Below are 12,864 nucleotides of genomic sequence, written 5' to 3'. Positions count from 1 at the left end.
CATGTATTCCACAGACATCAAGTTGATTGTGGAGCTTTAATCCGCTGCTTCTGCAGCTGCTGGGAGAGATTTCCCTTTCTCTTCTTTGTTCTCACAGCTCCCGGGGACTCAGTTTTGGATTTGGCCCCACCTCTGCATGTAGGTCGCCTGAGGGCGTCTGTTCTTTGCTCAGACAGGACGGAGTTAAAGGAGCCGCTGATTCGAGGGCTCTGGCTCACTCGGGCGGTGGGGGCGGGGGGGGGTGCATGGAGGGCGGGGCGAGCCAGCGGCGGCAGAGGTCACCGTGACGTTGCACCAGCCGGAAGGGGGGTGTGGATAGTGACCTGTGGTCGCACACAGGCTTCCTGGTGGCGGCAGCAGCAGCCTTAGTGTCTCCCGCCCGTCTCTGGGGTCCGTGCTTTTAGCCGCGGCTCGCGCCCGTCTCTGGAGCTGCTTTAAGCAGCGCTCTTAATCCCCTCTCCTCGCGCACCAGGAAACAAAGAGGCAAGAAAAAGTCTCTTGCCTCTTCGGCAGCTCCAGACTTTCCCGCACTCCCTCCCGGCCAGCCGTGGCGCACTAACCCCCTTCAGGCTGTGTTCACGCCGCCAACCCCAGTCCTCTCCCGGCGCTCCGACCGAAGCCCGAGCCTCAGCTCCCAGCCCCGCCCGCCCCGGCGGGTGAGCAGAAAAGCCTCTCGGGCTGGCGAGTGCCGGTCGGCCCTGATCCTCTGTGCGGGAATCTCCCCGCTTCCCCCCCCGCACCCCTGTTGCTGTGCTCTCCTCCGCGGCCCCGAAGCTCCCCCCTCCACCACCCGAGGTCTCCGCCCGCGAAGGGGCTTCCTAGTGTGTGGAAACTTTTCCTCCTTCACAGCTCCCTCCCGCTGGTGCAGGTACCGTCCCTATTCTTTTGTCTCTGTTTTTCCTTTTTTCTTTTGCCCTACCCAGGTACGTGGGGGGTTTCTTGCCTTTTGGGAGGTCTGAGGTCTTCTGCCAGTGTTCAGTAGGTGTTCTGTAGGAGCTGTTCCACGTGTAGATGTATTTCTGGTGTATCTGTGGGAGGAAAGTGATCTCAGCGTCTTACTCTTCCGCCATCTTCCCGGAAGCCCCTACAAAATTTATTTTTAAATTTATTCTTCAAGTCACTGAGTATTACTTTTGTTTATTTCCTTCTCTCAAGAAGTTAAAAATGTATGTAACTTTTTAACACTACTTTCAACAATCAACTCAGAATGTATTAAATGATAGTTTAGGAAAAAATAATTTTTGTAAAATTATGTTACATGCTCATTTTGTAAACAATGTTGTGGAGTATGAACACAGCTATCCCTTGAACTTTTTTGTTTCTTGGTCTTGGAATTTTTCTGTCGTTTTATTTTCCAACTATTTAGGCTCTTTTTTGAAATAACCCATCATTTTCACATTATTTTGAAATCTTTTATCAGTAGATGTTTTTATTATTTGGTTTTGATATTTACATACTGACAGATTATTTTCCAGAAGGGAAAGATTTAGATTAACCAAAAGTCCGTGTAAATGAATGCCTGTTTTCCTGCACTTTGTCCAACTCTGTGTGGTTGCATTTGGCTTATAAATATTTACTGATTCTGTAGGTGAAAATGTATATCATTAATATAGTAGTTTGTATTTCTTTGGTTAGTGATGAAATAAAAGTCTTTTAGTGTGATTATTATTGATAAAAATCTTTACATTAGCAAGAAAATGATGTTTCTATAATTTAACCTAACTCTCTTTCTTGTCTGTGTGTGACTAGAAAGTTATAACTATTTACTTATACTTTCTTTCAGTCGTTTATCAGTTTTATCATCTCATGGTTTACATTTAACATTTTAGTTTATCTGAAATTTTTTCAATTATATGTTGTGAAATTAGAGATCTAAGTCTATGTAATGCTTCAATTTGAACCAATATTCCACCTGATTCTATCACTTTTAACATTTTCTAGATCAGCTTATTCAATTATTTATTTTCAAAAACAATAGTCATTTTTCTTCCTTTTCTGGTACAAAAAATAGTTTAATTGTTCTAAATATTTAAACAGCAACATTCTTACAATGCCAATTCCTCTTAAATATCATTTTTGCTGGTGCTAAATGAATTGGTCAAAACTTTCAGAAAACAATTTGAGGAAGTGTAAAAAATTCTTAATTTGAAAATAACTTTATCCCAGTTGTTTTGAGTTTACTCAGTAAATTTATAGAAGGGTAAATATAGAAAAGGCCCTATGTATAAAATTATTTATTATTCAATATTTTTAAATACTCAAATTTTCACCTTTAAATAGATTTTAACATATGTTCTTTAATTTTCAATAAAATTGAGAGCAGTGCAAACCTGCCAAAACTCTACCTACAAGTAACCACCAAAGACATAGCACGTTACAAATCTATTATTTTGCTTTACACATCAGTAATATTTGTTGGGCTTCCCTGGTGGCACAGTGGTTGAGAATCTGCCTGCCAATACAGGGAACACGGGTTCGAGCCCTGGTCTGGGAAGACCCCACATGTCGCAGAGCATCTGGGCCCATGAGCTATAATTACTGAGCCTGTGCGTCTGGAGCCTGTGCTCCACAACAACAGAGGCTGCGATAGTGAGAGGCCTGCGCACCGCGATGAAGAGTGGCCCCCCCTTGCCACAACTAGAGAAAGCCCATGCACAGAAACAAAGACCCAACACAGCCATAAATAAATAAATAAATAAAAATTTAAAATAATATTTCTTATATTAAACAATGGTATACTAGGGTATAAATGTCTCATAACTTTAACAACTCCCTTAATTGTGAACCGTTCTCTTGACAACTTTTTGTTCTTTTGTTTTTCCAATTTAGCTTTTAGTAAATAAAACCAAAAACAGGTGCTACACAACTTTGAATATTTAAAAAATATTTTGTAAGATAAATTACTTAAAATAGAATTGCTGGTAAAAAGCCTGTATATTTTATGTTTTAATAACTATCGACAGTTTTATACTCACAGTCATTTGCCAATTCAGAAAAGTATCAGTTATTTAGTGTTCTCGCAGGTGAAAGTTGTTCTATTCTTTTCATTTGCTTTCTTTCTTTATTAATGAGATTGAATAAATTTAAAAAATTTTATACATTACCTTTTAATTTCTTTTGTTTATTTTTGGTGATTCATTGGCCTTGTCTCTTTAATTTAGATGGTCTGTGTGTCTGCCTCTGTGTGTGAGTATGTGCCTATAGGTAAATATAATCTAGTTAAGTAGCAAAAAGACTTTAGGCTGGCAGATTGAGAGATACATGGTTATTGTACAAATGTAGACTCTACCCAGTTCTTGAAAGAGTTGGGGTTTTCCTCTATTAGTAAAGAATCTACTGAGTAATGGGTTATTTCAGTGATACAATAAACTTTATGCCAACCTGATTTGAAATAAAAACTTTAATATTAAATTTAAATAATCAACACTTTGTTAATGTAGTTGTGTTTTAGCCATAGTCTACACATTGTCAACATGATTCATTATACAGAGAATGTTGAGAGGGAAAAACATATCTACTCCTTAATCTGCTCCTTTCAAAACCTGATTCAAAGAGGAAATGAAATGTATAATCTCATTAAAGGGGAATAAAATTATTCTTCTGAATAAGGACTGCAAAGTTGGGAGAGAGATTTAGTCTCTCATTTCCTCCCTTTTTTACCCTTTTAATGTTATACCTAAATGTTTACTTGTACATCAGAATGAAGGCAATGTTCACTGTCTGAGCTGATACAGTCACCATGTAACTCTTTTCCTCACATTTCTCTATTGCATAGATATTAAAGAGAGACACAGAAAGATATCAAGATTGAGCTGAAACAATCTAAGTCTTTCCAAAAAATAATGTTTAAGAGTAAGCAAAACAAGGGTATTGTAAACAAGCAAGAGGTAACCTACACAGAACCAAAATTTTCCAAATCTCAACAGAAGCAAAAAATACCCAAGACAAACCAGAGAAGTGTCAAATCAAGTGAACAGCAAGTAAACTACACGGAACTGAAGTTTCCAAGGCCCTCTCACCTTCAGCACAGAAAACGGTTGTTTAGGAAAAAAAGAAAAGGTACAATATTACATATATTTTGTTATTTGCTAGATCTTGATTCTTGGGTTTAGAAGATTACTTTTCTCAAAACCACTATAAAATTGCCTCATTACACTACTTATCTATCTTCAACACTCTCCTTAATTATTTTAGGATATTACCATGGAATTGTTTGTCTCTTAAATAGTCCTTCACTATGTTCATTTCCTCTAAAATAGCATTGATTCAAATTCCTACAGAATTGCATTACTTATAAGAACTACTGTGAAAATTCTATTCCTTTTTTTGTGTTATTTTAAAATTATTTTAAAATAATTCTTGATATTAGTCTTCAATTCAGTTCAATATAACTCAGTCCCACAACTATGTCTGAATTTGTTCTGTGGGCCTGCTCTGGACTTAGGGTACCTACAAAGATGAAGAAGCAATAACCACTTAGCTTCAAAGAACTAACAGAATTTGTTAGGGGAAAGACAGATTATAGAGAAAAAAAGTATTTTGGCGGTAGAGCTTATATGACTTCATGATTAACTGAAAGTTGGAGGTAAGGTGAGAAATGAGTAGAATAAGATAACAAGGTTCTAGCTTAAGTGACTAAGTAGTTAATCATCTTACTCACCATTAAGAAAAATAATGTTTAATCCAGTAAAAGTCAGATCATATATGGCATTGAATTGTCTCTTGATCACTTCAGAGGACAACGTCCATAATGAAATTAGATTTAAAAGGCTGGATATTCCAGAAGAGGATGGAAATGGGTGGGAAAGACTCAGTAGGTAAGGTTGCAGATAGAGATGATGGGGGTGAAAAGTCTATCATAGAGAAAAGCAACATATAAGGCTTGAGTAGAGGAAGACTCAAGAAAGGTACATACGAAATGTATGTCCATTTCTGTTAAGAAAGAACTGAAGTCAACAAGAAGCTAATAGGGAGGAAATTTGGGTATCAAAGAACTAGGGTTCTCAAAGTGGCTGAGAAATAGTTTTATTCAGGATGAACTCATTCAAGAATTAGAAAATGAATGGTTGCCCTCTAAGGGTGAAACACAATGGTCTTAAATTTTACATTTGATGACTTCTGGGAAACGATGGAACTTCATCATTGTTTCTGTTTTCTTTAGTGTTACACCACCGACCTACAGCATGGCAACTGGTGACTGGGAGTCTAGGGATCTTGTGTGTGGTCTGGATGACAACAGTGGGTGCCTCGCTTGCAAACTGTAAATAATTAAGAAAATAATCTGTTTTTATTAAAATCAGTAACATAATACATTTCAATGATTTGCTTTCAAGACTGATTTTTACGTTGTCTTAATTATTTTGTCCTATACAGAACTAATTACTACCATAATTTTTACCACAGTATTTTCTAGCAGAGAAGAACAAAACTGAAAAAGATCACCTGTTCCCACACTATCTTCTAAAAATGGTGGTGAGTATTCTCTCTGTTCAATCCACTTCTAATATTGATCATTGGAACTAAAGGGTTTGCCTTCCTGACAGCCACAAAACTTCGTGAATCATGATAGAAAAATGCTGTTTTATGGTATGGTCAATGTTTTATCAAGGAAATATTAATATTGGGCAAAATAAGAAAGAAGACATAAGAGAATGTGAAAAGACCCAAAGTATTATGTATAAAAGATAATTATTGTTTGCAATTTGATTATTATTAGGAGAAAAATGGGATTTAAATTATATTAAGGTGGGGGGCGAGAGAAATGTGTGAAGGGGGTCAAAAAGGCAAAAAGAAAACAAATGAAAAGCAAGGGAGTTGTGTCTCATTAACACTTTTTTCTTTCTAGCTTTCTCTGATGGATATTATTCCTCTAACATTTATGACATTACAAGCGTATAAATTTTACATTAATTTTTTTATACATCCAGATACAATAGCCATAATATAGAAAGCTGTTTTCGTTTTCAATTCTCTTTTTTTTCACTTATCGCGGGTTTATTCAAATCCTTATCAGTAAATTAAGCACTTAAAAAACAGCAGGGATGGGGCACAGTGGGGGGGGAAGAGGGGGAGAGGGAAAGAGAGAACTTTCCTAATTGAGTCTGTTTTTTCAGGAAGTCGGGATGGTTCCCCTCTGTCGTCTTTTCAGAGAAATATTTGCTTTTTCATGAACAGTGTAAGATTCTCAGCACAGATGCATTTACCAAGAAAAATATCTCTTCCACACACAAAAACCAAAAGTGTAGGGTTCCTTCGTCATTGAGACTAAAGGCATTCCTCATGAGTATTCCTGATGAATATTCCCTATAAGCAAAAAAAAAAAAAAGAAAATGGAAGGAAATTAAAATAATGGAGTAAAAATATGGAAAGAACTAATTGAAAGTCTTATTAAAAATAAATTCTTTGAATAAAAAAGGGAAAATCTCAATAGATGCAATAAACAGGAGACTAGACCCAGCAGCTGTTAATTTTTTATTTAAATTAGTGATTGCTGTTCAAAACTTCTTGATGTCTCCCAGAAAAAAAATATTAATGCCAAATATTAGCTGTTCATATTGCTTGTTTTTGTTTTCCTTCAATTCACCTAATCTGAAAATAAAAAGCAATCAAATAGTAAATAATTAAGGAAATGCAACTTATGACCCCAGTGAGTTACCACTACACAACCATCCAAAATGGTTAAAATTTGAAAGGACTGACAGTAACAAGGACATGGAGTTAACTGTACTGGTGCAAATCCCCAACAATTTCACTCTTAAACATTTAAAGAAGAGACATGAAGAGATATGTCCACATAAGACATGTGCAAAAATGTTTATAGACAATTTATTTATAAAAACTAAAAATTATAAGCAATCCAAAAGTAAATCACCAGATGAATGGATTACAAATTGTGGGTTAGTCATATGATGGACAAGTCAGCAATGAAAAAGAATGAAATCCCTATACACACAACCTGAATAAAACTCAAAAACATTATGTTGAGTGTCGTAAGATGCAAACGAGTTGATATTGAAGGATTGTGTTTATACGAATTGCATACAAAAGTAAAAAATAATTTACAGTGATGTAAATCAGATCTGTGGTTGCTTGGGTAAAGCAGGTGTGGGGCATTAGTTGGGAATTGACATGAGTTAACTTTTGAGGTGATGGAAATATTCTAAATTTTAAATGGGGAGGAAGTTACAAAGGTATATTCATTCATCAAAACTCATCAAAGTGTGTACTTCAAAACAATGTAATTTATTGTGTGTAAATTATAACTCAGCCAAGTGGATTTAAAAATAGCACAGGAAGACATAATTAAAAGCAGTGAAGCTAACTCTTCTTCCTCTCTTTAGTCCTATTCCTCAGAGGTAAATTCTCACATAGCTTTGTTTTCTACTAATGTTTTCCTAGTCTTTCCATAGTCCTCTTTCTTTTTTATTTTTACTTCTTATTCCTTTACTACTACTTTAGTTGAAGTTCTAGCTTTAAAAGTCAAGAGATGCAACTCAAGCTCTACTTCTCTCGTAGGAAGGAAGAGGTTCAGGGTTACAGTCGACAGGTGGCAGGGAACCAGAGTTGCTGCTCTAATTTCTACCTAAGGGATGATGCTTAACAGCTCAGGCATCTAAGTTTATGTATTAGTGAAGTTCAGCTTCCCTTTTTCTCCTCATTAGATCCAGATGTCTAGATGGATACAATTTTTTTAATTTAAATTTTAGTTTTACATCTAGATTTCTGATAAAACAGCAGAAATCATCAAGGGCCAAAAATGGAGAGAAAGCTTGAAACGAGAGAAGCATTCTGACTCTGAAGTTACCACTCTCTGGGGTTATTTCCAATTTTAATAACTGTACAGTCTGGATTGAACCGCTACAACAGAGATAGAGAATGAGGCTTTCACTTAGGTTGAGCAAAAGAGTTAAAAATTAGTTTCTCATGTAAAGCTTGAGGATATTAAAACAGTTTTTTCTATATTAGCTCAAGTTCTAGTTGACTATACAGACCTTTCTGTTATTTCTTAGGCAGACTCACTTAGAATTTAAGGTTATATTCCCTGTGTGATCCTGGGTTGGTAGGACCCCAAATCATCACAGAGAAAGTACATGCAGATGATCCATCTAAGAAAAGGACACTAGCTCAGGTCCAGATGATTGTCATATATAAAAATTAATTTAAAATACCAAATTGCATAGGGAAAAAGTCATAACAGTACTTAGCTGAGATAACAAAGAAATTAGATGCTAATACATCCAGGTAATTGAAGTATCAGATACAGAATGAAAATTAGATGTCTTTCAAATATGTAAAGCCTTGAAAAGTGGAATTAAAGACACAAAAACTGATATGGAAAGGACAAAAGGACCAAAAACAAACTTAGTCTTTTCCTGGATGTTTTAAGAAACAGAGCCTGAGGCAAGGAATAAAGTAATAAAGTTTTATTTGGGAGAGAAAAAATCAGGTCATTGAGGGTACGTAAACAGTGGGAAAATAAAAACTGAAGTAAAAAAATAATATGTTATGATTCTGGTTATTATTTCATAATGAGCAGCAAAATATCACAGCAAATTGCTCAGAAGTATGTTTCTGTTCTGCATACTAAATTGCTTTTGAATGATTGCAAAAGGAACCCATGCAGTTGAATAATTAATGGGAGAAAGAAAGAAAAAGAAAAAAAGAACAATTTGTAGGCTGAGGGTGGAAGCAAGATATGAATGAGAGAAAATCTTAAAGAAGAAATTTAAAGTATAATTAATATATGAAAAGATGCTCACTTTCACGGGCAATTAGAAAAAATTGTAATTAAATAATGGTACATTATTTCAGATTTCAAAGATTAGTATAGATTTTTTAAAATATGAAAATTTCAAAAAGTTAGAAAAATGAGCGGATTAAAGGAAGACTCATACACTGTTGATGAAATTGTGATGAGCAAAAGCAAACATATGCCTTCTCTGTTATACTCTTTACTATTTACCTCAAAGAGAATTTTTTGAGCTATAATTGACATGCAACATTATATTAGTTTAAGGGGTACAATATAATGATTTGACATTTGTATATATTCTGAAATGATCATCAAAATAGGTCTAGTTAAAATCCATCACCATATATTGTTATAATTATTTTTCCTTTTGATGAGGACTGTTTTTTTAATAAGAGGACTACTTTATTTTTAAATTTTATTTATTTATTTTTGGCTGTGTTGGATTTTCGTTGCTGAGTGCGGGCTTTCTCTAGGTGCAGCGAGCGGGGGCTACTGTTTGCTGTGGTGCGTGGGCTTCTCAATGTGGTGGCTTTTCTTGTTGCAGAGCGTGGGCTCTAGGCATTCGGGCTTCAGTAATTGTGGCGCACGGGCTCTAGAGCACAGGTTCAGTAGTTGCGGCGCACAGGCTTAGTTGCTCCGAGGCATGTGGGATCTTCCCGGGCCAGGGCTCGAACCCGTGTCCCCTGCTTTGGCAGGCGGATTCTTAACCACTGCGCCACCAGGGAAGTCCTGATGAGGACTTTTAAGATCTACTCTCTTATCAACTTTCAAATATACAACATGGTATTATTACCTATAGTCACCACACTTTACCTCCCCAGAATTTATTTATTTTACAACTGGAAGTTTGTACATTTTGACCATTTTCACCTACTTCCCTCACCACCACACCTCACCTCTGGCAACCACAAATCTGTTTCTATGACTTTTTTTTTTAGATTCCATATAAGTAAAATCATACTGTATTTGTCTGACTTATTTCACTTAGTATAATGCCCTCAAGGTCCATCCATTTTGTTGCAAATGCAAGATTTCCTTCTTTTTATGGCTGAGAGTTGGGAGCCTCTGTGCTTCCTGTTCCTGTATATCTGTTTCCTTCTTTAGGTTTGGGAAGTTTTCAGCCATAATTTCTTCAAATACACTTTTCATCCCCTTTTTTCTCTCTTCTCCTTCTGGAACTCCTATTATGTGTACGTTGGCATGCTTTGTATTATCCCATAGATCTCATACGTTGCTTTTGTTTTTCTTTCCTTGTCTTTCTGTCTGCTGTTCTGATTGGGTGATTTCCATTTTTCTATCTTCTAGATCACTTATTCATTCTTCTGTGTCATTTAGTTGGCTATTCATTGCTTTGAGATTGCTTTTTTTTTTTTTTTTTGCGGTACGCGGGCCGCTCACTGTTGTGGCCTCTCCCGTTGCGGAGCACAGGCTCCGGACGCGCAGGCTCAGTGGCCATGGCTCACGGGCCCAGCCGCTCCGCAGCATGTGGGATCTTCCCGGACCGGGGCACGAACCCGTGTCCCCTGCATGAGCAGGCAGACTCTCAACCACTGCGCCACAGGGAAGCCCGAGTTATCTATTTTTGATTGGCTCTTCTTTGTAGTTTCTAGTTCCTTGTTACAGTGATCTGCATTTCTATTGACAATCTTTCTTAATTCAGTTAGCGTTTTTATTACCACCTTCTTGAACTTGGGGTCTGGTAGGCTGGTGAGCTCTGTTTTATTTTGTTCTTTCAGGGGATTTCTCTTGTTCTTTTGGTTGGGAGTAGTTCCTCTGCCCTTAGATTTCACTTAAATTTCTATGACTCTATGAATTTAGGGGAAACAGTTGTCTTGAAGGCGTGTTTTTATGTGGGAGCATTCCCGTGGAGGCTGTGTGTATTCAGTGTCTTTGGTGTGAGAGCTGCCAGCCACTTCTTTCCTCAGGGTGTGCTAGCCACGATCACCTTGATAGAGACTGTCATTGGCATTGGAGGATCAAATGCTCGTGCAGGGTGTGAGGAGGGACTTCCTCTCTGTTCAGTGGCCATCATTGCCCTGCCAGGTGCTGGATCTGCTCCCCAGCTGTGGTGTGGAGTGAGCAGGGCTGCGGGGTTTGCCCCTTCGGATTGAGAAGTGTGGTGATGAGGCAGCCACCAGTGCAAGGCTCTGTCCACCTGACTGTTGGCAGACCAACATGTGCACACTCCTTATGAGTAGCATCTAGGCTTCTCCAACCCTTCTGTCTGTCCCAGCAGTTTTCCCAGCAGGCAAGAGGGCTTGTCTCCTTTGTGCAGGACCCAGGACTAGGATGCCTAGATTGTGGCTCACCCTGCTCGCTCCTCAGGTTGAGAGTCCTTTTTTTTTTTCTTTTTTTTCAGATCCCTCCCAGGGGTGCAGGTCCCGAGCCAATGTCTTTTTTTCCCCTCCTACCCAGTTATAGGTTTCTTGCAACTTTGGTTGTGTAGTTCTGCTAGTTTCCAGTTAGCTTTCCATGAGAACTGTTCCACATGTAGATGTATTTTTGATGTGTTTGTGGGGGGAGATGAGTTCCACATTCTCCTACTCCACTGCCTTGATCCCCTTCCCTAACTGTATGTTTTTGATGATTATAAAAAAGATTATTAAAATATGCAAATTGCATATGTTTATTAAACAGTTGAAGTATAAGTTTTTATGAAATTAGTTACTGAATTTTATTCCATATATTTAAAATAATTAATAATAAAAATTTCTGACAAAAGTGCAGTAGTTCATTAATTGCTTTTTGTGTTCATATGATTATATATTTTTAGCCTTTTCAATATGCATATATAATTTTTATTTATTTATTTTTTTGTGCTACGCGGGCCTCTCAGTGTTGTGGCCTCTCCCGTTGCAGAGCACAGGCTCCGGACGCGCAGGCTCAGTGGCCATGGCTCACGGGCCCAGCCGCTCCGCGGCATGTGGGATCTTCCCGGACCGGGGCACGAACCCGTGTTCCCTGCATCGGCAGGTGGACCCTCAACAACTGCGCCACCAGGGAAGCCCTGCATATATAATTTTAATCACATCAAACAATTGTATAATATTATTTGGAATGCATTTTCCTTGTGGGTAAAATTGTATAACAAATTTTTAGTAGAAAAATTCAAAACATGAGCTAAATATTAATTATTGTTAACTATGGTTTGTGTAAAACTTGCCCAGAAATGTTACAAAAAATGCTTGTTTTGCTTTCTATCTAATATCCATCTGTAAAACAAACACAAAGATATAGTAATTGTGTTAGTAGTAGTTATTCATAGTACAGAGTACACATTAAATATGTTTACATTTTCTAGAATGTTCCTGTGATCTTTGTTCAACCCACTGGATTGGATTTGGAAATATTTCTTATCATCTTTCCAATAAATCCAAAACCCGGGCGGAGAGCCATGCTGCCTGTGCAGAGCTGAATTCTCACCTTCTAAAGATCGGTATCAAGGAAGAGCTGGTAGGGCAGACACTTCTGTTTGTTTTGTTATACTATAACTATATCTGGTTTCAAAGCATTAGTGATTGACACCATAATTTGGGAAAACTGAAGGTTCTCAAAAGTGTATGATATTTTCTTACTTTGACTCAATTTTCTTAGGGAGAAACTCCACTTTTTGAACATTTAATGCTAGAAGAAAACCACATTAACAAATGAGATACCTTGAGAAAAAATCTTATTAATACTAAGTGGATGTGGTGCAAGCCCTTGGGAGAACTTTAACCAATAACAGTTGAGTCAGAAAGGAGTGGATTATAATATGCACACATTTCTGGTTTATGATTTCTTTTCCCAATTGGAAATTTTATCCATGCTTGAAATGAAAGGCTGGATAGGTCTCAAAATCAATGAAACCAATAAATCCTGGTTAAGGGAAGATGGCGTCACAGTAACTGAAAGCCTGAAAGTATAGTGTTTTGATAACTGAACTTTTCTGAGAGTATATGACAATTCGTGTGTATGTGCATGTATGTGTGTGTGCGTTACGTGTGTAGGGCACAGAAAGAGCAACCAAGAAAAAGGAAATCATTACGGTTTTTGAGGATCAGTCTGTGGGATTTAATTGGGGGAAAATTTCCAGTTCTTTCTAAATATCACCTTTAGGGCCTTTACTTTTT

The 12,864-nt window shown here is 37.4% G+C and overlaps 1 protein-coding gene across 1 annotated transcript; it reads left to right on the top strand.

Annotated features, from left to right (window-relative positions):
• Positions 1 to 3,842: 3,842 nt before the first annotated feature.
• On the top strand, positions 3,843 to 12,659 carry LOC309968253 (killer cell lectin-like receptor subfamily I member 1; the record flags this gene model as incomplete). The annotated part of the gene is given in 8 exon segments (XM_082849484.1): positions 3,843 to 4,059; positions 5,374 to 5,429; positions 5,433 to 5,471; positions 5,609 to 5,644; positions 5,648 to 5,675; positions 10,571 to 10,795; positions 12,054 to 12,205; positions 12,480 to 12,659. Coding segments are annotated over 8 exon segments (933 nt in total).
• Positions 12,660 to 12,864: the final 205 nt, after the last annotated feature.

Source organism: Leucopleurus acutus, assembly GCF_964270905.1.
Source record: "Leucopleurus acutus genome assembly, chromosome: 11".
Taxonomy (NCBI): domain Eukaryota; kingdom Metazoa; phylum Chordata; class Mammalia; order Artiodactyla; family Delphinidae; genus Leucopleurus; species Leucopleurus acutus.
The sequence above is the reverse complement of the archived record's forward strand: the minus strand, read 5'-3'. Positions and strand labels throughout refer to the sequence as shown.